Source organism: Lissotriton helveticus, chromosome 4_1, assembly GCF_964261635.1.
Source record: "Lissotriton helveticus chromosome 4_1, aLisHel1.1, whole genome shotgun sequence".
Taxonomy (NCBI): domain Eukaryota; kingdom Metazoa; phylum Chordata; class Amphibia; order Caudata; family Salamandridae; genus Lissotriton; species Lissotriton helveticus.
In genome coordinates, this window is record NC_136063.1 from 799,311,290 (window position 1) to 799,337,093 (window position 25,804).

Here is a 25,804-nt window from a genome sequence, read left to right on the forward strand (position 1 = left end):
CTGCCACTTGATCAAAGAATAGCTACTATAATTGCAATACCTAAGGCGGGCAAACCCCCGGACGAATGTACGTCATATCGTCCGATATACCTACTTAACGCAGAGGCCAAGATCCTGGCCAAAATGATTGCGAATCGACTGACTCCTCATCTTGAGACACTGATACACCCGTACCAATCTGGGTTCATGCCCAATAGGAGTACCGCGCTTAATTTGCGCCGGATACACGCAGTGTTGGCGCAGATGCCGAGTCTCCCCGAACCGCAGTTATCTTGTCCTTGGACGCTCGGATGGTGTTTGATATGGTGGAATGGCCATATCTATTCGTGGTCCTCCGGCACCTTGGCTTTGGACCTAGGTTTTGTGCGTGGGTGGAGTTGCTCTACGCTAAGCCATTGGCGCACGTGGTGGCCAACGGGCATATTTCCAGGAATTTTTCACTGAGCCGTGGCACACGCCAGGGATGCCCACCATCGCCCTTGCTCTTTGCGCTAGTTTTGGTGCCACTGGCTGCTTGAATCCGATGGGACCACTGGACAACAACGTGGGAAGACCGCATATCGTTGTATGCGGATGATAATCTTCTGTATTTGACCAAGCCCAGGCGCTCCATTATTGTGCTCCTTAACATTTTTTAAATTTTCGGGCGGCTTTCAGGATATAATATCAATTGGTCTAAGTCGGTCCTGTTTATCCTCAAGGGCCCTCCGCCTCGGCTTCCGACGGACTGCCCCTTGAAAATCACTGATGAACCCTTTAAGTATTTAGGAATCTGGGTAACGCCCAATCAAAAGGACTTCTTCCGTTATAATCTGGAACCCCCGCTTGATCGCTTTCAGGCAGACGTTAAACATTGGCACTCTCTGCCCCTGACCCTTCTTGGTAAAGCGGCTTTGTACAAAATGATGACACTGCCCCGATTGTTGTACGTCCTCGAGAATACCCCTTACATTGTTGCCCCAAAATACTTTGTCAATAGAGGCTATGATCTCAGGCCTCCTTTGGGGCAACAAACCGGCACGTATATCTCGTCAGAAATTGATCAGAAGTTGGTATGATGGAGGGATTGCCCTCCCAGATGTCCAATTATACTACTGGGCGGCCCAACTAAAGATCATAAATCACTGGCTGCACACCCCTCAGGGAGAACCAGCATTTCAGGCGGATAGATAGGATCTGGGGGAGGCCGGCGTACTTGGCGCACTTTATGACGAGAGGTGCCTCAGCCCTGATTGGCCCAACAGCACACACAGTCAAACTATGGTACGTGGCTCAGGCCTGTCTTAAATGTACAGACAAAATTACTCAAATGACACCGCTTTGGTTGTCTCGTCGGTTGGGCAGCCTGCGAAATACCAAAGGCTTTGGAGCGTGGGACCTGATTGGGATCTCAACTGTCGGGGATCTATGGAAGCAGGGCAACATTCTAACATTTGAGCAACTTCAGGCCCAGTATGATCTAGCTCCCACGGAGCGCTTTCGATACCTGCAAGTGCATCACGCCCTGGGGTCAGTTATCCGATCTGGTGATGTTGTGCCCGAGTCCACTCCACTTGAGGATAGGCTTCTCACGGGACACATGCCCAAAAAAGCGACCTCTTTTGTATATCGCAAGATAATTATTAATCTCCCCGACCCCACTTCGAAACTAGGAAATTCATGGGCTACTGAGGTGGGAGAGTTAGATGAGGCGGATTGGCAGTCCGCGCTTTCCTCCCCCCGGGAACTGGCTATACCCTTTAGACTTAGGCTTGTCCAACTGAAAATATTACACCGTGTCTATTTTACCAGAACTACTTTATACGCGATTGGGAGAGCCCCACATAAATACTGTTTAAGGGGTTGTGGGGAGAAGGGGTCATTCTTTCACACCATCTGGGACTGCCCCCTAGTGGCCCCATACTGGGCCACGGTTATGAGGACTATGTCACAGGTGGTAAAGGTTTCGGTGACTCCGGATCCCAGGTGCTGCTTATTGAACATCTGGGAACCGAATGATTTAAAGCACTCCGCACAGGATTGGATGACACCGGGTATAATGTATGCTAAAAGGAACCTGGCCAAATTCTGGGGATCCCCAGTAGTGCCCGCGCTTAAAGATTGGTGCAGCGATTTAGATCTTGCAATGATAGCGGAGAGGGCTGTGTACCTGGGCCGGAAATGTCCACGGAAATGGGTCCGACTGTGGGGCGCATGGAACGAATACAGGGGTTTTTTGTGCGAACCGCCAATGTTTGACAGTGACGATGTTTCGGAGTAAGGGAGATGGGGGGGGGGGGGGGAGAATGAAGCCACAACTCTATCCTGGGTGCTTCTGTTATCATGATTGTATGTACACTTATTAGCTACATTCTCAATCTGCATGTCTCTTAAGTTGATCACTACCTGCATATCGTAAGATCATTGTATGCCCTATGGTTTCTTGATAAAATAATAAAAATGGTTTTAAAAAAAAATATGAGAACCTGGACCATGGTCTTTTGGGCAGAAATGTGGTGAGCCCGAAGGTTTTTCCTCACACATCTTCAGTTGGCAAGTAGGACATGCCAACCTATTAATCTGCTGATCAAACAAGTTTGTCACCCGGCCATATTCCAAGTTTTTTACACTATGTTTGGGTAATGGAAGAGACCAAGTGGCTCTGGCCACCAGAGGGTCCCCAGAGGTTAGATTGGTACCCATATATTAGAATCTCAGTCTTAATGACATTATGTTTAAGGAAGTTGGTACCCCACCCAATGTGCATCGGCCACCAAACTTTCATCTGCAGCTGATTGAAACTTGATTCTGGGGATAAGGAGATAACAATCTGAGTGCTCCCAGCATTAGTGAATATGGACAGACCAAACACTTTGACATCGTCTGCAATAGAGCGGGCATAAATATTAACAAACTTAGGGTTGAACAAAGAGCCCTGAGGAGCATCAAAAGCTATAGGTGTGTATTGGAAGGATAAGATTTGGAGGGAACCTGAAAGGAATTCATCTCCAAAAATTAGGCGAACCATTGAACATCCCTGTTGATGATAATAAGTCTCCTAAAGCAACAGGTGGGCTATGGTATCTAAAGCGGCGCACACGTCAAGAAGAAAGACCCTCTCCTGTGTCTTCCCCCAGTTCTTCTGTAAGCTCAAGGAGAACCAACTCCATACTATGACTGGGGCAGAAGCCCGATTGAGAAGAGTGTAGGAGATTATGGAGCCCAAGGTACTCAAGAATTGCTTATTGACACCATTTTCTAGAATGTTGGCCTGCAGCCGCGGGGGAGAGAGGAATTTTCAGGTAAGTAGAATATACAATAGAATTTCCAATAGAACGGTCTTTACCGAAGTAAGTAGCTTTTTGTTTTGTGATCCTTTTACATTGCATTCTTCCCATTTTCAATCTTGTACGCAGTTGTAATTTGACATACCTGTACAGCCTGAGTTTTAAGTTGCCCGCAAATAAAAGCTAAGCTAGGTATGCTCCTGTATAAATATCCTCATTTACTGGCGCAAGATGGCTTCATACTCCTACTAAGCAAAAGGCACATCTGGTTCGAACATCAACTAACATAAGTGCAAAAAGCTTCTCAAACGAAGTGAAGACGAAGAATCTAGAGCTTCTCAAAAGTTCACTGATTTAATCAAAAACGTAGAACACCTACAGCTAAAATCTTGTAAAGCCCATCTGAAAACTGCTCCGTTTCCCACCTCTGTACCGTGACTGTGAATGTTTCTTTCCAAGAGTCTGTCAGAGTAAACTCCTACTCTTGCAAAACTTTGTTTTTCAGTGTGCTAATTTTTTAGTGCTTGGTATGCAACATAGACAACAGATCTTATAACATTTAGGAGTTTTTTATGTTGTTTTTGTCATAGATTTTCTTTTTGTTGGACTTGCGACTGGAAATGTAACTTCCTCTGTGCTGTGTAATTCTGCCTCTTAAATCAGCTGCAGCTATGGTACAGTGATGTATTCGTTGCTTGGCAAACGTTGCACAAGAATAACATTTTGACAGTTTGAGCTAAAGCGTATGGATTTTATCAGATGTATGCACTTACATATTACAAGTTTGTTATTTCAGTTTTACATGATTGGTTATCAACAAAATGTTTATTTTGACTATTTACATAATCTAACTATTAAATGTGTGTCATTGAAAAAATCTATTTAATCCTCGTATTGTTGATTGCTTGAAATGTCATGAATAGCTTACCTTTTTTGTAAGATTTTGTTTAACAGGATGAACTAGTAATGGTATGTTTCACACGTTGGTAAATATTGATATGACCCATTGATAAGTTCATGTGTGAAGCAGTCTTTTAAGAGGCAAGTTTCAGTATGACTTGTATAGTTTGATGATGATGATGATGATGCCTAACATCTGACATTTTATATATTCTATCCTAGGCAAAGAAAGCCACACTGAAAGAAAAGAAATATGAACCATTTTCTTTTCCAGATGGTGAGTGGATCTTCTACAAACGTTTTACCAATTGCAGATATACATATGGGCTCATGAAAATGGTTTGTTGTAGACCTAGGATGTTGGTTAATTTTTCGAGATGTTTAACAGCTCATCTTTATCGTTCGTACTCTGGACAAGTTGCATTTGATGAGTACTCTCTGGCACCAGAAGATAAGGAGTTCTAAAAAATGGTGAAACAGAACAAGTTACTTACTTTAGGTAACGCTCTTTCTGGTGGATACTCAGCAGATTCCTCACCTTGCGCATACCCCAATGCGATACACTAGATCTGAGATTTATTCCTCGGCAATTCCTTCATCTCTGGCAGTTTGCATTGTGCAACTCTACATTGACTCCGTCCTGCCCTGGCAGTGACCCCCAGACATACATAGCTGGTACTCCTGTGCACTGACATCAGTTTCTTTCGGACTCTGTCTGCGCCGTTAGACGCTGAACCCATACTAATCAAGTAAACAATGTATAGATCTGCTATTTGTTATCCTTTTGAGTGGAGAGAAGGGTCCATTCCACAGAAGGGATAGGTGGGTAGGGTGATGAGAAATCTGTGGTTAGAATATACACAAGAAATAGCATTACTGAACATAAATGACTTATTCTTCTGGCAAATTCTTCTAACCGCAGATTTTTCACCTCCCAGGTAGCGGGTGTGTAGAATGGGGAGGACCTAAAAGTCCTTTAGCATTGAATGGGCAGAATGGCCTTCCCCCCCTGCCGGGTCTGGCAGTAGTACTACTTGAATGTTTGCACTGACGCCCACTTTGCTGTCTGACACTTGTCCAAGACAGGCACACCTTGTGTTCTTTGGTACGATCAACATTAAAAAAAATAAGGCTCTTTTGGGATGCAAGCAATGTAGTCCCTCTTTCTCCTTGGATGAATGAGGTGGAGCAAAGTACACCTGATAGGTGATTGTCTGCCGTGAAATTGTGTGCCAATTTTTGGTAGGAATACTGCCTTGGCATTGAACACTAGTCTGAGAAGAAAGTGGTCTATGGTTGCTGAATCGATATGATGATTGGACTTTTTCACTATGAAGAAAGTTTTAGACGGCGCAAAAAGCAGCTATGCATTGGTTAGAATGGGGCACACCTCAAGAATGAAATAACCAAATTAAGGTCTCACTGAGGCATCACATAGGGTTCAGGTGGAAACGTGGGATATCCCTCTTTTAAAAATGCATCACAATAGGTGATGTGAATAATGATCGCTGATTAGTTAAACATAGATAGGCTGAAAGGGCAGATAAATAACCTTTAAAAGTTCTTATAGACAAGCCATCCAATATCAAGATTTGGAGAAAGTTCTTGGCCCTGATAAGGTGCCAGCTGGTGTTTAAAACCAACTTGGACGCCTGGCTGGGTCCTCAGACAGCAGCATTCAATGCAATACTGGCCGAAAGTGTGGTTCCTGACTCCTAGAGGTCCTCCATAATAGTTCTAATCTATAAAAAAAAAAGAGCAGAGATGACCCAGAAATTATCGCCTCATTTAGCTTCTGGCCGTTGTTGGAAAACTTTTCGGCAAGTTGTTGCTCTTCGAGTCCTGAATAGAGGACAGCTGCATATAGACCTTAAGACCACTTTCAATAGCGGTGACCAGATACACTTTGTTGTATTTTGGAGGAACTAGCTGTCCCCAAATACTGATTGAACCTGCTAATTAACCTCCACTCTGGGAGCACAGCAGTAGTGAAATATAGACATAAGGATAAATGTACGTCCACCTTTGGTATTCACACAGTGATCTGAAAAGCAGGGCGACTGACGCTGGAATCTGGGGATCAGGGTTCGATCCCCGGCTCCGGCGGCAGGTTAGCCCAGCACCATGTGACTCTGGGCAATAGCTTGCTTAATCTTCCCGACGGCCCCCAGCGCCTAGAGACCCTAACGGGTGATTGTGCGCTATACAAAATGTGGATTATTATTATTATTATTATTATTAAAAGGCTACGTTCTAGCCCAAGCCCGATTTAACATTTATAGCAATGGCATAGGGAAATCTCAAAGCTATCTTGGCCTTCATGTACCCAGGCTGGGGAACGAGAATCTCCTGATCTTAATGTTTGCAGATAATGAAGTCAATCTAGCATGCACAGAACTGTCAATGAATTGGCTGTTGGAAGGCTTTGAACTCTTTTGTAAAACAAGGAAATTAAGAGTCCATTTGCAGAAAACAAAGTTGATGGAGATGAAAGCCAAGCTAAAATCGATCTTCAAGATCTATGGTAAACCAGTAGATCAGGTTGAAACCTATGATTACTTGGGCATTCGGATTGATGACCAGATTCAATAAGGTAAAGTAACCAAGCCAAACGTGATTTTTGTCCCAGCAAGCTGGAGCTGTTCGGAAAATTGCAAACGCATGCAAGAATTGCCTAATAACCTGCACTAACCGAGTTGAAAACCAAAGCGGTGGCAGATAGCACCAATGGTGCTGAAATTTGGGGACACACAAATGTGCAGGTGCTATGAAAGGTGGAAGTTCCTTTTTGAAGCGGTTATTATATTTAGCTCCAGTAACCCCAATATAGCTCTCCGCCCGGTAGATTATAGGACACAAGTTTGGACTACTCCTGCCTGTGAGAACCTGTACCCATTCACTCTTGATGGGCAGGAGTAAGGCGTTTTAGTGGCAAGCAAATGGATTGCAGTGGAGCTAGGGTCTCGAATGGACAACAAAGTCCTCTGCTCTCCACCTCTCCCAAATGGCCTCCTCAAATTGGTAACGATGCATCAGTCTCAACCATCAGCGCTGGGTAGGGTAGGGAGAGGGGTCTGCCACTGGTCCAGTTGTGGACTAGCAGACATCACTTCAGATCTTTTGCAGTCTCCCACACTTGGATGGAATCCAACAGGTTACTTTAGTGCTGAGCTCACTGAGAAATCAGATCCCACTGCAGAGCGGGCATGAGCCACCTGGTGTAGTCCACTAGCAAGGTGCAGGTAGACAAGAGGCCACGAAGTCTCAGAGCCACTCTCATTTCGATCCAGGTCAGAGGTTGAAACATTGGGATCATGGTCCAGGACTCGTGGAGGGAAGGCTTGAACCTGCACTGTATCCAGAATGGTACCAATGAAGTGGAGCCTGTGAGAAGGAGTCATGTGTGATTTCAGCACGTTGATCATGAACCCCAAAGAGGTTTGCCGCTGTCAGATAGGGTCTTCCATCTGCTGAATGGACAAGTGGTCCTCTGGAAGTCACTGGTGCAGGTGAAATATAAGGAGGGTGTAGATAGGAAAGGTAGGGTGTATCCATCCTTGACAGTTTTATATACACCTGTCCAATGTGATGCTTCGCTACCTATGGTGGTACTAACTCATCCTACCTTCAACCGGGTGACAATGTACCACCGAGGCACACTAAAGGGGTTTTGAAGTGGCAGGTGGTTAGGGGACTGGGTTTAGCATTGCCCCCGAAAGTCCAGAACGTTGTATGCTGGATCTCCAGTCTTTATCCCAGAAGGGCTAAGGGGTTTGCTATTATGGAGGCAGGCCTTGAATGCCCCTTCCGAAGCATCGAAACAGCGGATCTTTTGGAGATATTTTGCTGGAAGGACAAGGGAGCTTGTTGTGGTTTTTCTTTCTTTGAAGCGCTGCTGGGCTGAATACACTTTGTCCCCAAAGCAAATGGTACCATGAATTGACATGTCTATCGGTGATACCTGGATGTCGCTGGTAAAGCCCTTAGATCTTATCAATGCATGGCTCCAAAGCACCACACTGGTACCACCTGTCCTACCTAAGCAATCTGTAGTTTCCAGCCATTATCTAATGACAAACTATACAGGGTTCTTAGTAATCTTGTATGATTTGCGCCACGTTTGCATGGAACGCATCTGTGACCGTAGGCAAGATCTCTCTCACCATGTCCCGTAAAATGTGCGAGTGACTGCCCAAGAGTCAACTACAGATGATGGATCTTTGAGTCTGGCTGACAGAGAAGACCATTCTTTTTCCAAAAACCTCCACCCATTTAACTTCTCTATCTAGGAGGTGTAATGGAGAAAGAATGTTAAACCTGCTTGTGGAAGCTTGTACCACAAAACTCTCTGGGGTAGGGTGATGGAGGAGAAAAGATGGGTCCCCTGAGCAGGTCTGTGCTGCCTAGCAATTTGCCTGTTCACAGGAAGATAGGATCCTCTGTGGTGACGCTGGTTTTCAACTCCACAGCAGGTAGTTTGAGATTATCCATGGCTGTTCTTCAGACCAAAGCAAAATACCCTGATGTCTTCTATGAAATGGCCAGGTGGTGAGTTGAGTCCAGTGGGTCTTGTAAATCCAGAAAAAGATTGGTTGTAGAATGTGTGGCTATAGATACACAAGCTCTACAAATTCCTGTGATCTAGTGTTGGACTCGGACGTTGCAAATGGTGTTTGTTGACCATGTTTCTGTAGGAAAAACATTTTGTGACTTGCCTATAACTTTGCGACCGTTTGATAAATCTTCACGAAATTTTCCAAAATAAAGTGCCCCAGTGATTTTTGTTGTGCATGGAAAGTTTATGGATGATTTGTCAAGCGGGCCCCAGGACCTAGCAAGCAAAACCTATGAAATGCTCCCGCTTGCTGGAAACTAAGCTTGCGCCTGTTTCCCTGTCCGTTGTCAAGTGAGCAGGGAAATAGACAAATGGATTGCTTTCTCGCACAGGTGCTGTATGTTCAACAGCTCCCTGTGTGTGAAAGCAGTTCCAGATCCCACAGGAGGCGGGTAGCCGGCAGGGACCGTGGGGGCCTTTAGGCTCCCACCTTGATCCTATTGCACACTGGGTGCCCTGTGGGCAGCCAGAGAATCATGGCTTGACCCTGTAAAAGGCCTGGGGGAGGGGGTCCCTAGGTCCTTAGTAGGCCCGGGGAGGGGGGGCAGCCACCCCCTCTCATATATTATTGGCTGGGCCTCATGGCCAAAATCGGCCCGGGACAAGGGCCATGTGGCCCCCTCTCCCAATAAAATAAACGGCCTGACCCCAGGGGTTGGGGGTCCCTGGGTCCGAAATCTGACCGGGCCCTCTTCCCCCATTTGTTAATGACGAGGCCCAGGGGGATGGGGTCCAGAGAGGGGGCAGGGAAGACTGGCTACAAAGGGGTGCCATGTGCCCCACTCTTGCTGCCGAGCCCCAGGGATGGGGTCCCTGGGGCCAAAATTGGCCCGGACCCTCTCCCCATTTGTTAATGGCTAGGCCCCAGAGGATTGGGTCCCCAGGGCTAATATCGGCCAGGGTAGGTGGGCCACGCAGCCCCCTCCCCCATTTGTTTATGGTCGGGCCCTGTGGGATGGCATTCCCAGGGCCGAAAACGGCACAGGGTGGGGGCTGCACAGCCCTCCACCCCATTCAAATATAGCCTGGCCACTCACACACCCACTTACAGACATTCACGCCCCCACACACAGGATCACGCCCCCACGCACAGACTCACACAGACACTCATGCACCCACCCACACGCCCCGTGAGACACTTGTGCAGGAACACCCAGACCCACTCACACATCCATTGATATAAACACGCACTCACACACCCACTAAGACACTCATGAACTCACACACTCCCTCTCAAAAGATAGGAGTTTGTTAGAAAATACAATTAAAAAAACTTTAAAAATCCTCTGAATAAAAACAGTGGTTACAGGGACGTTATAGTTAGGCTCGGATTTTATTTGTACAAGAGAAATTCGGCAGCTATGGTCACCTGAGTTAACTAGAACTTATGTCTTCTCAATGCACTGCTTATGACCTCTTATATTACATTACTCATTACATGGTTAGTGACAACTCAAATGACATCACTGATCACATCATCCTAAGAAACACTCACCCATTCACACCCCAATACAACCTCTCATACACCCACTCTCTCTCTCGCACAACTGCTCACATACCCAGTCACAGAACCATACCAGTACACACACAACAAATCACTCCACCATAGAGCCACTCACATGACCACTCACTCATATTGCTACTCAAACACCCACTAACTCGCCTATAAAGCCACTAATGCACCCACCCACTCACCAATACAGCCACTCACCCTTCTAGTAATACAGACAGACACTTACACACCTACTCATACACCCTTACAGCCACTCACACACCGAATCACCCATACAGAGACTCACACAGCCACTCACTCACCTATACAGGTACTCCTACACCCATACAGGCACTCCTACACCCATACAGGCACTCCTACACCCATACAGGCACTCATAACTGCCACTCACTCTCAGTACAACTACTCACACCCACTCACCCATTCAGCCACTCTCTCACACACACATACACATACACCCTCAAACCACTTACATACTCATTCACACAGCCATACAACCACTCACACACTCACTTACCCTTACAGCCTCTTACACAGACTCACACTCTCTAATACAGCCACTCCCTCACCCATACAGCTACATATATACCCTGTAACACATCCATACAGCTACTCGCGCACCCACTCAGATGCCTGTACAGCCACTCAGACATCCATCCATCCATCCACCCACACACTGATACAAACATACATCTACTAATTTAACGTATGCTGTATCTTAAAATATATAGTTCAGCCTCAGACACGTTTACCAAACACACACAGGATGATGTCAATAGTGATGTCATTTGAGATGTCATCAGTGATGTCACTGACCATTTCATGATTGATGTAATATGTGAGATCATAAGCAGCGCATTGCGGTGGCGTACGTTATAGTTAACTCGGGTAACTATAACTGCTGAATTTCTCTTGTTTATACAAGCGAAATCTGGGTCTAACTATACCATCCCTGTAAACCTTAGGTTTTTTCAGTGAATTTCTAAGGTTTTTTTTAATTCTATTTCCGAACTAGAAAACTTTGGTTTTTTCAATGTATTTGTATAGATGGAGAACAAAGAACTCTTCATTCCATTGTAGTGGCCACAATGTAGACACGCCTGATGTTACTTGTGACGCAGTGAAATAAAAACCCTCACACATGCACTCTCTCAGAAATGGGCTACTGCATTGCTGAAGTATTAATAAAATAGCCAGGTGTTAGCACGGTGATAGGGTGACTTGTGGGGATAATTGGGTAAAATGATGCTGTGCTTGTCGTTGATCACTTGATTTCTTTCTTAGCATGTCAGTGTAATTGTGAGCAGAAATCAAGACCGTGGTAAAAAGGTTTTTCAGGAATTGATACGAAGAGACTTAGGATAATTCAGTAATCGGGGCAAGTATATCTAGGTTCAAAAACTTGGCAAAGGGCTTTTTTAAATCAGGAAAGGGCATGCTTGGAATTTAAAATACATGAGTTCAAAATAAATCTGAGGTAAAAATGATTGGGACAACACTTAACAGAGTAACTGAGATCAAGATTGAGTAGAAGAATTGATCTAGAAAAACAGCAGAGAGGAGAAGAATCCATAAGTAAGCGCAACAGATGGCAGAATAGTTGGTCAGAAAATAAGATGCGGCTAGGAGAGTGTTACAGATTGATAAGTACAGTAGCCAGGGTACTTGAAAACTGAGACCGAGATCCATACATAGGGCAATAAAACATTTTGGAAAAAAGACTTGAAAATAGCTAGTTTAGTAGTGATCAAGGCACAAGACAGTAGGGTCCTAAAGAAATCAAGAGAAAAGGTAATTGTTCTTCTTTGAAAATCAGCACCCAAGATGGAAACAGCCAAGTCCATCCTGTTATGTTGGCTGCTTGTAAATAGCTTTATGGAGCTCTGGGGCCACGTCATCACACTTGGCTGAGTGGTAGTTAAGGGGAGTATAAGGTAGAAAGGAAATTCCATGAGAAATATCAAGTACATTTCCCCAAAATGGGCATACCCTTATTCAATGGTACTTGCCTAGCCTTTTGTGACCTAAGCTGTGCTTCCACTGCTCTAAGGGCTAACGGTAGGTGCCCAGACGAAGGCTCTGGTAAGGTCCTTAGCCTAACACATGTTATTTTATAAGCTCATTCAGTACATTACTTTACACATTGATTACCCCTGAAATTTAAATTATATTCATGCATCATATATGATTGCAGGTTTCTTTAACTAAATGGACATAATTTTCTGTTGAAAACATACTGTTTCTATTAGAATCTTTTTTCAAAAGAAAAAAAAACACATTGAAATGCTAGGGCTGGAAGACCTTGTGCAGCTTGCTACTTGGTTGTAGCTATGCCCTGTTACTTGTCGTTGCACATCAATAACCTTCATATCTATTTATCTGAAAGAGACACGTTAGTATTAGATTCCTTACCTTAGAATATCCCCAGGCGTCAGACTGGATCCGGAAATTTTTGCGTAGCAGTACCCTTGCGCGTCGGTAGGCGTCGTCTGCGGCTCCGCGTTTGGCGTCGTGGGCGCCGTGATGACGTCGTCTGAGTACTTAGACGCCGCCTCCGCGTGCTGACGTCAGTTCTTCTTTTTTTCCGCGCCAGCAAGCGCAGATCTGGAAAAAGCAGTAACCCTAGTCATTTTTTGACTAACTTTTTTGATCACTTTTGATTGTTCTCGAAGTCTATCGACTCCGACGGTGCCGTAGGGATGCCCGGATTTAAGCACTGCGATGATTGCGACCGCCTGATGTCTGTCACGGATCCTCACCGCGTGTGTTTATCTTGTCTCGGTGTCGACCACGACGACAAGGCCTGCTCCGACTGCCGGGCCCTCTCTTCGAAGGCCAGACGGGAGCGGTCCCGCAGGTGGCTCGAACTCCGGCAGAGGTCCCGATCCCATGGGAGGTCGAGGGACAGGTCACGGGCTCGGAGCCACCACAGTTCCGAGGGTAGGCCGCACTCCTCCGGGTCGAAGTCGTCGTCAGGTAAGCGGCACAAGAAGTCCAAGCGGCATCATCGCTCCTCGGACTCCCCCCGACGCTCGCGCGATGCGGCCTTGGGTTCGGGTGACACCACCCATGCGGCTCCATCTGAGTCGCAGGCGCCGTGTCCAGCCCCATACCCTACGGTCCCTGGGCTCAACGCGACGCCGGAGGAGATCGAGCGCTTCCTCATGGCCATGAGGAAACTCTCTCCTCCGACGGGCTCCGCGGCGCCTTCGGGCCCAGCGGACCCGTCTGGGACCCCTAGCGGGTCGGGGGGGATCTGCCCCGACGCCGTCGGGTGCTTCGGCCCCGGCGCCGCCGGCGCCGCAGGTTCCCGTTATCCCGACGCCGCCGGCGCCTTCGGGCCCGGCGCCGAGGGGTTCAGTTATTCCAGCGCCGCCGGCGCCTTCGGGCCCGGCGCCGCAGGACGCCGCTGGACCTCCTTCGGGATCTGGTTCGTCGCCGGTGGACCTTACGACCTCCCCGGCGTCGGACCCTCAGGTGTCGCCTCCGGCGCCGTCCTCTGGCGGCGCCGTCCCCGGGCGGCGCCGTCCCCAGTTCCACCTTTGTACCTGTTCCGGCGCCGGGACGGCCCCTATGGGTGCCGCTCCAGACGTTGTTTGGGGAGTTTCACTTCTATGAACAGGCCCCATTAGCTGAGAACACTGAGTTTCAGGAGATGGGTGATGAAGAGGACTGGGAGGGGTCTGAAGACCCTCTGACCAGGGAGTGTCAGTCTCATGAGGACTGGACAGGAGACCTTGGGGAGGCCAGTGGCCTGGACACCTCTCCAGACACTGGTTTTGTCTCCCCTCCTACCGTGGCTTCGGAGGAGGGGGCAACATATAGTGTGGTGCTGATGAGGGCTGCCAAGGCCTTGGGCCTTGAGCTCCAGTCGCGGCCGTGAGGACTAACCTCCTCACTGAGGTCCTTAAACCGCAGTCAAGCTCGGCCGAGCCTCTGCTGCCCTTTAATGAGGCCTTGACCGACGTTCTTCTGGGCACTTGGTCCAAGCCCGCTACGGGTTCGCCCGTAGATAGGAACGTGGCCAGACGCCACCGCCCAGCCCTGGGCGACCCATGTTTCCTGTCCTCCCACCCTACCCCCGAGAGCCTGGTCATCCAGGCCTCCAATTCCCAGACCGCATTCCCATCTGCCCCGCCGGACAGGGAATCCAAGAGGTATGACCAGTATGGGAAGAAGATCTTCTCATCCCTTAGTCTAGGCCTGCGGTCTTCCAACACCGCCTGCCTCTTGGGACGTTACACCCACTCTGTGTGGGATAAGGTCGCGAAGTGCTGCCAGAGTGTCCGCTGGAGGTACGGGCCAAACTCGGCCAAGCCCTTGTGGAGGGCCTGGATGCAGCAAAGTATTCCATCAGGTGTGGGCTGGATACCACCGACTCGCTAAGTAGAGCGATGGCAACGACGGTTGCGGTCAGACGCCACGCCTGGCAGAGGTCCGCCAACTTCTCGGCAGATGTCCAGAGCACGCTCATGGACATGCCGTTCGATGGCCGTCGCCTCTTTGGCGACAAGGCAGACCATGCGCTTGAGCGCTTTAAGGACTCCAGGGCTACGGCCAAGTCCTTGGGCCTCTCGGGCCAGCGCCAGCAATCGGCTGCCTTTCACTCCTTTAGTGGCCACGGAAGGGGTGCGCCCACACGCGCCGCCAGCCACGCTCCGCAGGGCAATACCCAACGCGGTGGCGGCCGTGGGAACCGCCGTCCGGGCGGTCGGGGGCAGCGGCGAGGTCAGTCCACACCTTCCCCAGCTGCATCCGCCTCAAAACCCTCCTAGTCCGTGCTTACAGGCCCATGTGACGCCAGTGGGGGCAGGGTTCGCCATCACCACCTCCACTGGCGCACTGTCACGTCGGACAGGTGGGTGCTGCAAATCGTCCGAAGGGGCTACTCCCTCCCCTTCGAGGCGACTCCTCCAGCCATGCCACCGCAGAACCACCGTGTGTCGGGGGATCATTTGCGACATCTGTAGGAGGAAGTTACGGCCCTCTTGGCCAAGGGGGCCATCGAGCGTGTTCCTGGGCCAGAAGTAGGGTGTGGTTGCTACTCCCACTACTTTCTGGTACCCAAGAAGGGCCAAGGGGGCCTACGCCCTATCTTGGACCTAAGGAACAACAACGGCTTCCTCCGGAAGGAGAAGTTCAAGATGCTGACACTGGCTCAGGTCCTGGCTGCCCTGGACCCAGGAGACTGGATGGTAGCGTTGGACTTGCAGGACGCTTACTTTCATATCCCCGTCCTGCCTGCCCACCGGCGCTACCTGCGGTTCATGGTTGGCCACAAGCACTTTCAATTTACCGTGCTCCCCTTTGGCCTTACCAGCGCCCCACGGGTGTTCACAAAAGTGATGGCGGTGGTCGCAGCTCATCTGCGCAGGTTAGGGCTTTCAGTCTTCCCCTACCTCGACGACTGGTTGTTGAAGGCGGGCTCGCCCCAGACAGTCGTCAGCCACCTCCAGACGACGGCAGACCTCCTGCACCAGCTGGGGTTCTCCATCAATGTGCCGAAGTCACACCTGGGCCCCTCTCAGAAGCTCCTCTTCATCGGAGCGGTTCTGGACTCGGTGCGGTTTCGGGTTTATTCGCCCGAACAGCGGGTCCGGGATATTCAGGCTCTGATTCCCATCTTTCAGCCGTTATCCCGGGTTTCGGTCAGGTTGACGCTGCGGCTTCTGGGGCTGATGGCCTCCTGCATCCTACTGGTGCATCACGCCAGGTGGCGGATGCGGGCTCTGCAGTGGGACCTGAAGTTTCAGTGGGCCCAGCATCAGGGCAACCTATCCGACCACGTCCTGATCTCGGAGGGCACTGCGAGACAGCTGCAGTAGTGGCTTACGGACCGCGATTGGGTCAGCGGCAGATCCCTCTCCCTTCCCCAACCGGAGCACATAGTTGTGACGGACGCGTCCATCCAGGGCTGGGGAGGCCACATGGGAGAGGCGGAGATCAGAGGCCTCTGGTCTCCGGCGGAGACCCGGCTTCACATCAACCTGTTGGAGCTCAGGGCGATTCGTCTGGCACTGAAGGCATTCCTCCCCTCTGTCCGGGGGAGTGTAGTGCAGGTGTTCACGGACAACACCACCGCCTTGTGGTACTGCAACAAACAAGGCGGGTGGGGTCGTGGATCCTTTGTCAAGAGGCTCTTCGCCTTTGGCAATGGCTGGAACGCCAGGGCGTGACCCTGGTGGCTCAACACCTGGCAGGTTCTCTGAACGCCAGGGCGGACGAGCTCAGCCGTCGGTGCATGATGGATCACGAATGGCGTCTGAACTCGGACGTGGCGCAAGGCCTCTTTCAGCGATGGGGAGAGCCTTGGTTAGATCTATTTGCCACCGAAGAGAACGCGCAATGTCATCAGTTCTGCGCTTTGGAATTTCCAAGGCGGCACTCGCTCGGAGACGCTTTTCGTCGCGAGTGGAGTTGCGGTCTGTTGTACGCCTTTCCGCCTATACCACTTCTGCCCAGAGTGCTGAAGAAGATCAAGCGCGACCGGGCCCAAGTCATCCTTGTGGCTCCGGACTGGGCGAGAAGGTACTGGTATCCAGAGCTACTCAGTATGTCAGTCGATCCCCCGGTTCATCTGCCTCTACAGGAGGACCTTCTGTCGCAGCAGCAGGGGACGGTCCTCCACCCGAACCTGTCCAGTCTCCACCTCCATGCTTGGAGATTGAGTGGCGACAGTTGAGGCCATTTGACTTGCCTCCTGAAGTTTGTAACATCATTCTGGCAGCCAGGCGTCCCTCCACAAAGTCGGTATACGCCTGCAGGTGGAACAGATTTGTGGCATGGTGCACAGCAAAGGCTGTGGATCCCCTCAATGCCCCTCTTTCTGAGGTCCTTCTCTTCCTTCTTTCTCTTGCCCAGCAGGGCTCTGCTCTGGGCACTATCAAGGGCTACCTTTCTGCCCTTTCAGCCTTTCTCAGGCTGCCTGATCAACCTTCTTTGTTCAAGTCCCCTATCGTTAATAGATTTTTTAAGGGCATCACTCGCACGTTTCCTCCTGTTCCGTTTGTGATGCCTCAGTGGGACTTGAACCTGGTTCTTACATTTCTGATGTGCGCTCCCTTTGAGCCACTTCATAACTGTCCTCTCCGCCTTCTTACCTTGAAGACTGCTTTCCTGGTTGCCATCACCTCTGCCAGGAGAGTGAGTGAGCTCCAGGCCCTTTCTTGTACTCCACCTTTCCTTTCTGTCCATCTGGACAAAGTGGTGCTGCGTACCAAACCTTCTTTCCTGCCCAAGGTTGTCACGGCCTTCCACATCGGGCAGTCTATCACCTTGCCAACCTTCTTCCCGCCACCGCATCCCTCTAAAGAGGAAGAGCGGCTCCACCGTCTGGACCCAAAACGTGCGCTCTCATTCTACTTGGATCGCACACGCCAGTTCCGGGTGGATGACCAACTCTTTGTTGGTTACGTGGGCGCGAAGAAGGGAAAGCGGTGCACAAGAGGACCATCTCCCGGTGGATCATCCTGTGTATCCAGGCATGCTACTCCTTGGCTAGAAAGGAGCCTCCTGCTGGATTGCAGGCTCATTCTACCCGAGCCACGGCGACTACCACTGCCCTGGGCAGGGGAGTGCCCTTACAAGACATCTGTCAGGCAGCTACGTGGGCATCGCTGCACACGTTTGCTAGACACTACTGCCTGGACAGCCAAGTCCGGAGGGATGGCTTCTTTGGCCGTTCCGTCCTCCAGGACTTTCTGGTGTGATTATTGGTTCGCAGACCCACCTCCGGGGTTGGTATTGCTGGGGTATCTATTCTAAGGTAAGGAATCTAATACTAACATGTCTCTTTCAGATGCACAAGTTACTACTTGTGTAACGATATATCTGTAAGAGACATTAGTTAGTATTAGATTCCTTACCGACCCACCCATCCTCCCCGTTCTGCGAACCAATATCTAGGGTTGGGGTTGTCCCCTTTCAGGGCCCTAGTTTCAATGGCACCAGTGTTGGTTTTTAACATGGCTCTGCGTTTCTGGCGCGGAAAAGCTGTGTCTAAGAACTGACGTCAGCACGCGGAGGCGGCGTCTAAGTACTCCGACGACGTCATCACGGCGCCCACAACGCCGACGACGGACGACGCGCAAGGGTACTGCTACGCAAAAATTTCCGGATCCAGTCTGACGCCTGGGGATATTCTAAGGTAAGGAATCTAATACTAACTAATGTCTCTTACAGATATATCGTTACACAAGTAGTAACTTGTGTATTGCTCTACTACTTAGCTCTTTGTCCCTACTGGCAGCCCTGTTTCACCATTAGGACGATTTTTATTTCCCTGATCTTACAAATGATTATTTTTCTTAGTGTTTTCTACCTAAAGGTCCTTTGACAAGACCCTGTAGCCCAGACTTGGTTCCTGTTCGTGACTGGACCTAATATGACCTTGTGCAGTAGGTTGTTTGTGTGGGTAATATATGTTGATTAGAGTGGGACAATTATGGTCATTCAGGACTTCTCTTGCACACCCATCACAGCCTTTACTGATATGTGCGGTGAAGAGAGACACCTCTGTATTTATTTGGATATGAAGTATTCTAATAGCTATTGTGAGTGTGAATGCCTACAAATAAATCAGTCTGCGCTAACAAAATAGTTCAAATGTACCCTTTTTTGTAACCATTACTTTTGATTACTATGACTTAAATAAATGACATGTATATCTATTAAAATATGTGCTTTTCCCTCCTAGATATTGGCTCAAATAACTGTGGTTACTATGATCTACAAGCAGTGCTAACACATCAGGGAAGATCAAGTTCTTCTGGCCATTATCTATCGTGGGTTAAAAGAAATGAAGGTAATTAACATAGATTTTGACTATGGTCTGAAGGAGCAACCTTATTAAGCTTTTTCAACTTTTTTTTATCTTGATCCGAATAATTCTAATTAATTGAATTTACATTTAAGTATTTAGAATGTTGGGGGCGTGGCTACGCAGGCGAACGGAATGGCCGCCTGATTGTAGAGCTCCGCCGAGCGAGAGTGGAACGGGGCCATTCGCAGGAGATCCGGCACTGCGCTGGGGTCCGGATATGCCTGAAACCGACCCCTAATACCACCTGATGCAGCCTGCCAAGTTTGGAGGACGGGGGACGGTGAGAACGGGCGGAACGGCGGAGGGGTGCTGAGGCCGGCTGTGCCTCGCGGGCTGTTAATCTGCAGCGCCGGAGCGCCTGGTGAGTCTTCTTGGCGGCCTCTGCGTTGCCCCTCTCGGCCCTGGGGTCGCTGTTGTGCTCTCCCGGGTCCGCTGCTTGGCCCCGGTTGTCTCCGTTGGTGGAGGTGCGGCCCCTCGGTACGCGACCGGCTCTTGCGGCCTGGTCCGGCCTTGGGAGCCGGGGCCTCGATTTTTGGAGGCTGCCTGGGACGTGTGGCGGCGGGCGGGGGGAGCGGGCGGCGGGATCCGGGGTTGGGGGTGAGTGACGGGGGGTGCGACCGGCGGGCTCTTAGGCGCTCTCTGGACGGCCACGCATCGCTGCACTCGGTGGGGGCGCGCCACCTTTGCCCTCACCGTTAACGTGCACCCCATACCCGCGCCTGTCCCCCTGCAGGCCCAGAAACTGCACGCTCTCCTGTTCTCCTGCTGCTACGACTGGCCACGATTGTCAAACGCCTGTGCACATTTACACGTCCGGCGCTGGCTGCATAACCTATGTGACTTTTGCCCATTTTTGCTGCTGATGCTTCGATGGCCTGAATACCTGGTCCCCCTGCTACGCCACCGTTTGTTACCTGTCTCGGCGGAGGCCTGGTCCTGCCGGCTGCTACTGAGTGATCGCCACGGCCATCTACTGGCCCTACTTACTACGCAGAGCCTCGAACGCTTTGCTCCGGCCGGGTTAATACCCCGACGACCTGCGAGACTCTGCCTTGGCGTCTCTGAGGCCCCTGCGGTGCGGCACAGCCCTAGTGCGGGGAGGTAGCGGGAGCCCCTGTTCCATTGGTCCCGACCTGACCACCTTGCTGTCGGGGGGCCCTGTGTCTGTGCTTGACGCTCTAGCTGGTCGCAGTTGTCTTTGAGTCCTGCGGTACTGGTGACCTGCCCGCCATTATTTCCAACATGGTAAAGAAAGATGTTACCCAGAAGAAGCTTACCTTCGGCACAGCGTCCCTCCGTGCGGCTGCGGTTTCGCCTGCAACTGAGGCGGACACCGGGGGCCAGGCGACGGCGAAGGACACCGCTGGTATGGTCGCTGAGATGATGGGTGAGATGCGGGCTGGATTCAAGGCCTTGGACTCTCGCTTCGATACCCTCGTAAAGAAAATGGCGGACATGGGCGCGACGATTCAACTGCACGATAGGCGCCTGAACTTGGCGGAATCCAGAGTTTCCGACATCGAAGATGGAGCTGCGTCGACGCTGAAAAGACTGGAACGCGTGGAAAAGATCCTTAAAGACGTCGCAATTAAGAACGAGGATTTAGAAGCGCGCAGTAGGCGCAATAATACCTGAATAATTGGTGTGGCGGAGACGACAGCAACCGGACGATTTGACACTTTTGTGGAACATCTCCTAATCGAACTATTTGGTCGAGACACGTTCACGGCTGGCTTCGTAGTGGAGCGCGCACATAGATCACTGGGGCCCCGGCCTAATCCAGGGCTGCCGCCCCGACCCATTATAGCCAGGCTCATGAACTTCAGAGACAGAGACGCGGCGCTGAAGGCTGCCAGAGAGGCGGGCGAGGTTAGGTGGCAAGGTGACGTGCTTTCTTTCTACCCGGACTTCACAATCATGGTCCAAGATGCGCGCCGTAAGTACACTAGTGTCAAGGCTGCTGTGCGCAAACTGGGGTTACGTTATGGAATGCTGTACCCTGCCAGGCTCAGAGTGGACGTGGATGGCAGGTTTCGCATTTTTGATTCCCCGGCGGAGGCACAGGAGTTTTGTCGAGCCTACAAAAACAGAGGGTCGCCTCGAACCTCAGGCGATGCACAACGATCTCCCCCACACACACTCGCAGACTAGTGCTGACCTTTTTGCTGAAAGCGGTCAGGGTTGACTTGTTTCCACACCATCTTTTCCATGACAGGCCATTTATTTCAGTATTGTGCATCTAAAGATGTTGTTATTTTTCTGCAGTGCTTTCCATAATTGCTGAGGATTGAATGTTGCCCCGATTGCGGTTCTCGCATGGCGGAGCGTTGCCAACCCCCATGGCACGAGCCGTACTGTACTTTTCTCTTAATTTGTCTTTATTTTTCAGGTACGATTTTGGACAATTGTTTTTGTCTGTTGCTCTTGGTTTTCTTCTTAGGGGTGGGAAGAGCCTCCTGGGGCTTAAGGAGTGGCTGGGTGGTTGGGAAGGGTTGTTTTATGCTCTGGTTCTACTGGTTGTGCAACTGCACTGTTTCTACGTGAATGATGCCTGTTTTGCGGGAGGGAGACGGCGGGTCTGCACACACATGTTTTATTGTGATTCCTACGGGTTTGAATGGCTAAGATAGGGCAGCAGTCTGGTCCTTCCAGACTTACCTTCATGTCTTGGAATGTCCGGGGTTTGAATGACATGAGGAAAAGACGGCAGGTTCTAAACTACGCAGCGCGACACGGGGTGGATGTATTGTTTCTGCAGGAAACACACCTGGTGAGGGCTGACTCTTCCTCCTTTGCAAAAGGCTGGGGCATGCACAGATTTTTCTCTAGCTATAGCAGATACGCAAGGGGGGTGGCGCTCTTGATACATAGGCGCGTCCCATTTGTGCACTCAGACAGTATATTTGATGTGGATGGCAGATATGTTGTAGTTACAGGGATACTTCTTGGCTTCAAGATCACCTTTGTTGGAATATACGGCCCCAACTCAGATTCCCCTGCCTTCTTCCAAAATCTCCAGGATGTTCTGCTACGCTTGGACACCGATATGTTGGTACTGGGGGGCGACTTTAACCTGTTGATGGACCCTACCAGGGACAGCACCTCCTCTTCCCCAGATTGTAAACCCCGCTCGCATGCTGTGGTGGCTGATATGTGCGCGCACTACCCACTCATTGACATTGAGGCCCGTTTACACTCCAACACACCCGCCTATACCCACCACTCGGGATATCACAACACTAGCACCAGAATCGACTATTGGCTCCTTTCCCCAGGGGTGGCCGGGTGGGTGAGGGACCATTCGACACTCCCACGCACGCTGTCTGATCACTCTCCCATTGTGCTGACCCTACTGATCCCCAGGTTGGGAGGATATGAGAAACAATGGCGCTTTCCTGGCAAGGCGTTATCTGATCCGGTCTTCAAAGAAGACATTCGTACTGCGATAGAGGAGTATTTTGAGTTCAACGAGGGCACGGTGGACACTTGGGCTATATTGTGGGAGGGATTCAAGGCCACTATTAGAGGGATTTGCATCAATAAACATGTGGGGGCTTTGCGCGAGATCCGGGCCTCCCTGACCCGTATCGAGACTGAAATTGCTAAGCTAGACATGGGCACGCTCACAGGTGCGGACGGCAGGGTGGAGGCGAAAAGGCTGGAGCTGCTGCAAGAGTTCAGGGACACTGCAGACAGGGAACTGACATATCTCTGCACACAACACTCAGCTAGACAATACGGTGAGGGTGACAGGCCTGGCAAACTCTTGGCCCAATTGCTCCGTCCTCCCCGCCAGGCTTCATACATCTCTGACGTGGTAGATGAATTAGGTGTTCGTCATCAGACCACCCCCGCCATTTGCGATGCCTTCCTCTCCTACTACAAGGACTTGTACGCCTCCACTCTGACGGCTGACTGTCGCGACCCAGGCCCCTATATCAACGAGATCTCTATGGTGTTCCTGGAAAAACATATGCAGGAATTTCTGGCGATGCCTATCGATCCAGACTGCGTTGTGGAAGCCATTGATGCATTAAGGGGCTCCTCTGCGCCGGGTCTGGATGGCTTTTAGGCCGACTTCTATAAGGAGTACAAGGAGGAACTGGTCCCTCGCCTGATCGAGGTGTATGCGGAGGCACTCGAGACGGGGGTTCTGCCACCCACGCTGCGGGAGGCAGTCATCATTCTACTTCCTAAACCAGGACGAGACCCCACGAGCTGTGGATCCTACAGACCCCTTTCCCTACTCAAGCTGGACTATAAGATTTTGGCAAAAGTCCTTGCAACTCGACTGTCGTTACTTATGGAATCTATCATTTCGCCAGCCCAGTCCGGATTCGTCCCCCATAGATCCACCTCCTTTAATCTACGGACGCTGTTTTCTGTACTTCACAGAATTGACCCAGGTACACCGGCGGCTGCGGTGTTTTTGGATGCCGAGAAGGCATTTGACTCCCTGGAATGGTCGTTTTTTCTATCAGTCATGAACCGGATGGGCATGCCATCACTGTTTGTCTCCACGGTCGAGCTGCTTTATACCGCCCCTAGGGCGCGACTGCGCCTTAACGGCACGCTCTCTGATGGCTTCCCTCTTTCCCGGGGCACCAGGCAGGGATGCCCCCTGTCCCCCCTACTGTATATTCTGGCCATGGATCCCTTGGTGCGACACTTTCAGGAGCGCCACTTGCACCGCGGGCTCCAGTTTCGGACGGGTCCGTTACTTATCTCCCTCTACGCAGATGATACCATTCTATATGTCAGGTCTCCGGAGACCAACCTGGCGCCCTTGCTGCTTGAGGTGACACGCTTTGGGAAATACTCCGGCCTTCGTATTAATTGGCACAAATCTGATATCTTTCCACTCACCCCCTCCACTGCCCGCTGGGAATGTCCGTTCCCGCTTGAGTGGAATACTGATTCGGTGAAATATCTGGGTATCCACATTCATCTAGATACGGTATCCATGATTCGTCTAAATTACGGCCAGGCGTTAGACTTTCTAGAGGATAATATAGCGCGTTGGATTCGCCTCCCTCTCTCGATGGCTGGCCGTATCGCCATAATCAAAATGATTATACTTCCCCGTTTTCTATATTTATTTAATAACTTGCCGATCCCGCTCACTCAAATCTTCTTTACCCAACTACGCTCTCTGTTGTTGCGGTTAGTGTGGGGGGGACAAGAACCCGCGAGTCTCGTGGCGAATCCTGACGCTGCCTTATGAGAGAGGTGGCTTTGCGCATCCTTGGTTCCATCCGGACGCTCGGATTCCATATCTGAGGCCTGAAGCAGACTTGGTACTGCCGCTTGCCCTCAATTCGATACTGCCCAAAGGCTTACCCCGAGACCCGCTCAACATACAAACTGTGTCCACCACATCGTGGGCTTGGTTGCAATTGCGTAAACTGCTCCAGCTAGACGTGTTGTACTCTCCGGCTCTTCCACTACCTAACCCACACTGGCTCCCCATCACCGCGGAGGCAGTGGTCCGCAAAACGTTGTCCAAATTCCAGCTCGCCACAATAGGAGCTCTATTCCCAGACAGACATGTTTTTTCGGTGTCCGAGGACCCGCGATTCACGGACCGGACGTTTATGGATTCCTTTGTCCTGACCAGGGTGAGATCCATGCTTAGAGCTCAGTTTTCCTCGTTCCCACTACCGCCAGATGACATGGCAGCGCTGACTTTCCTACTCCAGTCACAAACGGGAGCTCAAATGGTTTCCAGGCTGTATGGACTCTGTGTGGAGGCCCTTCCTGCTTCGGATGCGAGGGTTCGTGCGGCCTGGGAAGCTGATCTGGGTGGTCCTATCACGGACGACCAATGGACTGCCTGTTGCCGCGTCACTAAAGAGGTATCAGTCAACAGTAGGCATAAGCTAATACATTTTAAATTTTTGAGGCGCCTATACTTCACGCCGGCGCTGGCCCACAGAATTGACCCGGCCAGACCTCATCACTGCCCTAAATGCACGGCTCCACATGCCGATTTCGCACACCTCACATGGACTTGTCCAAAACTACACACCTACTGGCTACAGGTACACCGCATCTTGGGCGACATTTTAGAATGCGAACTGCAACACAGGCCGGAGATTGCACTGCTTGGGTATGTCGCTGAGTTCCCCCGTGCCACGCGTAAGCTTGCTGCCATAGGTTTCTTGCTGGCAAAACGGGAAATTGCTTTACTCTGGGGGTCCAGACGAATCCCCGATTCCAAGACGTGGCTGCGCAGCCTTGCCCAATGCAATACCAATAGTGTGGAATACTCCACGCAGGTCCCAACTGCCTCACGCCCGATCGACATCTGGGGCCCATATCGACAGTATATTAGCAAGATCACGCGGGATACCCTCTCCCAAGCTGCTAGTTCTATTGTCCCGGAAGGGGTGGGCTAGGTGGTTTTGGTGGGACAGTCGTGCGCTGCCTGTAGCGTTCTAAAGGACTTAGCATCTGCACACTATTGGAGAGGGGTATGCGTGAGCTGCTGATTTTAGTGTATATGCTGGTTGGGGCCAGGAGGTTTCCCTCCCCCGTTTCCTTGCATGTTTTGCCCCGAGTGGAAGGGTTGCTTTACCCAAGTCTTTTCATTTGTCGTTCTATCTACCCTCGTATGCCTATGCCACTGCTGATGCCATCTTGCTCGTAATTGCTGTGTTGCTTGCCGCTCTCTCTGTCACGAAGGCTCA

General features: G+C 50.5%; 1 protein-coding gene across 2 annotated transcripts in view; it reads left to right on the top strand.

The window, feature by feature from the left end:
* USP14 (ubiquitin specific peptidase 14) overlaps positions 1-25,804 on the top strand; it is a 325,147-nt gene that overhangs the window by 232,140 nt on the left and 67,203 nt on the right. For both annotated transcript variants that reach the window (XM_078687445.1, XM_078687446.1), the window contains 2 exons: positions 4,389-4,443; positions 18,990-19,097. In XM_078687445.1, the coding sequence (XP_078543571.1) occupies positions 4,389-4,443; positions 18,990-19,097 (163 nt within the window). The remainder of the gene's footprint in view (positions 1-4,388; positions 4,444-18,989; positions 19,098-25,804) is intronic.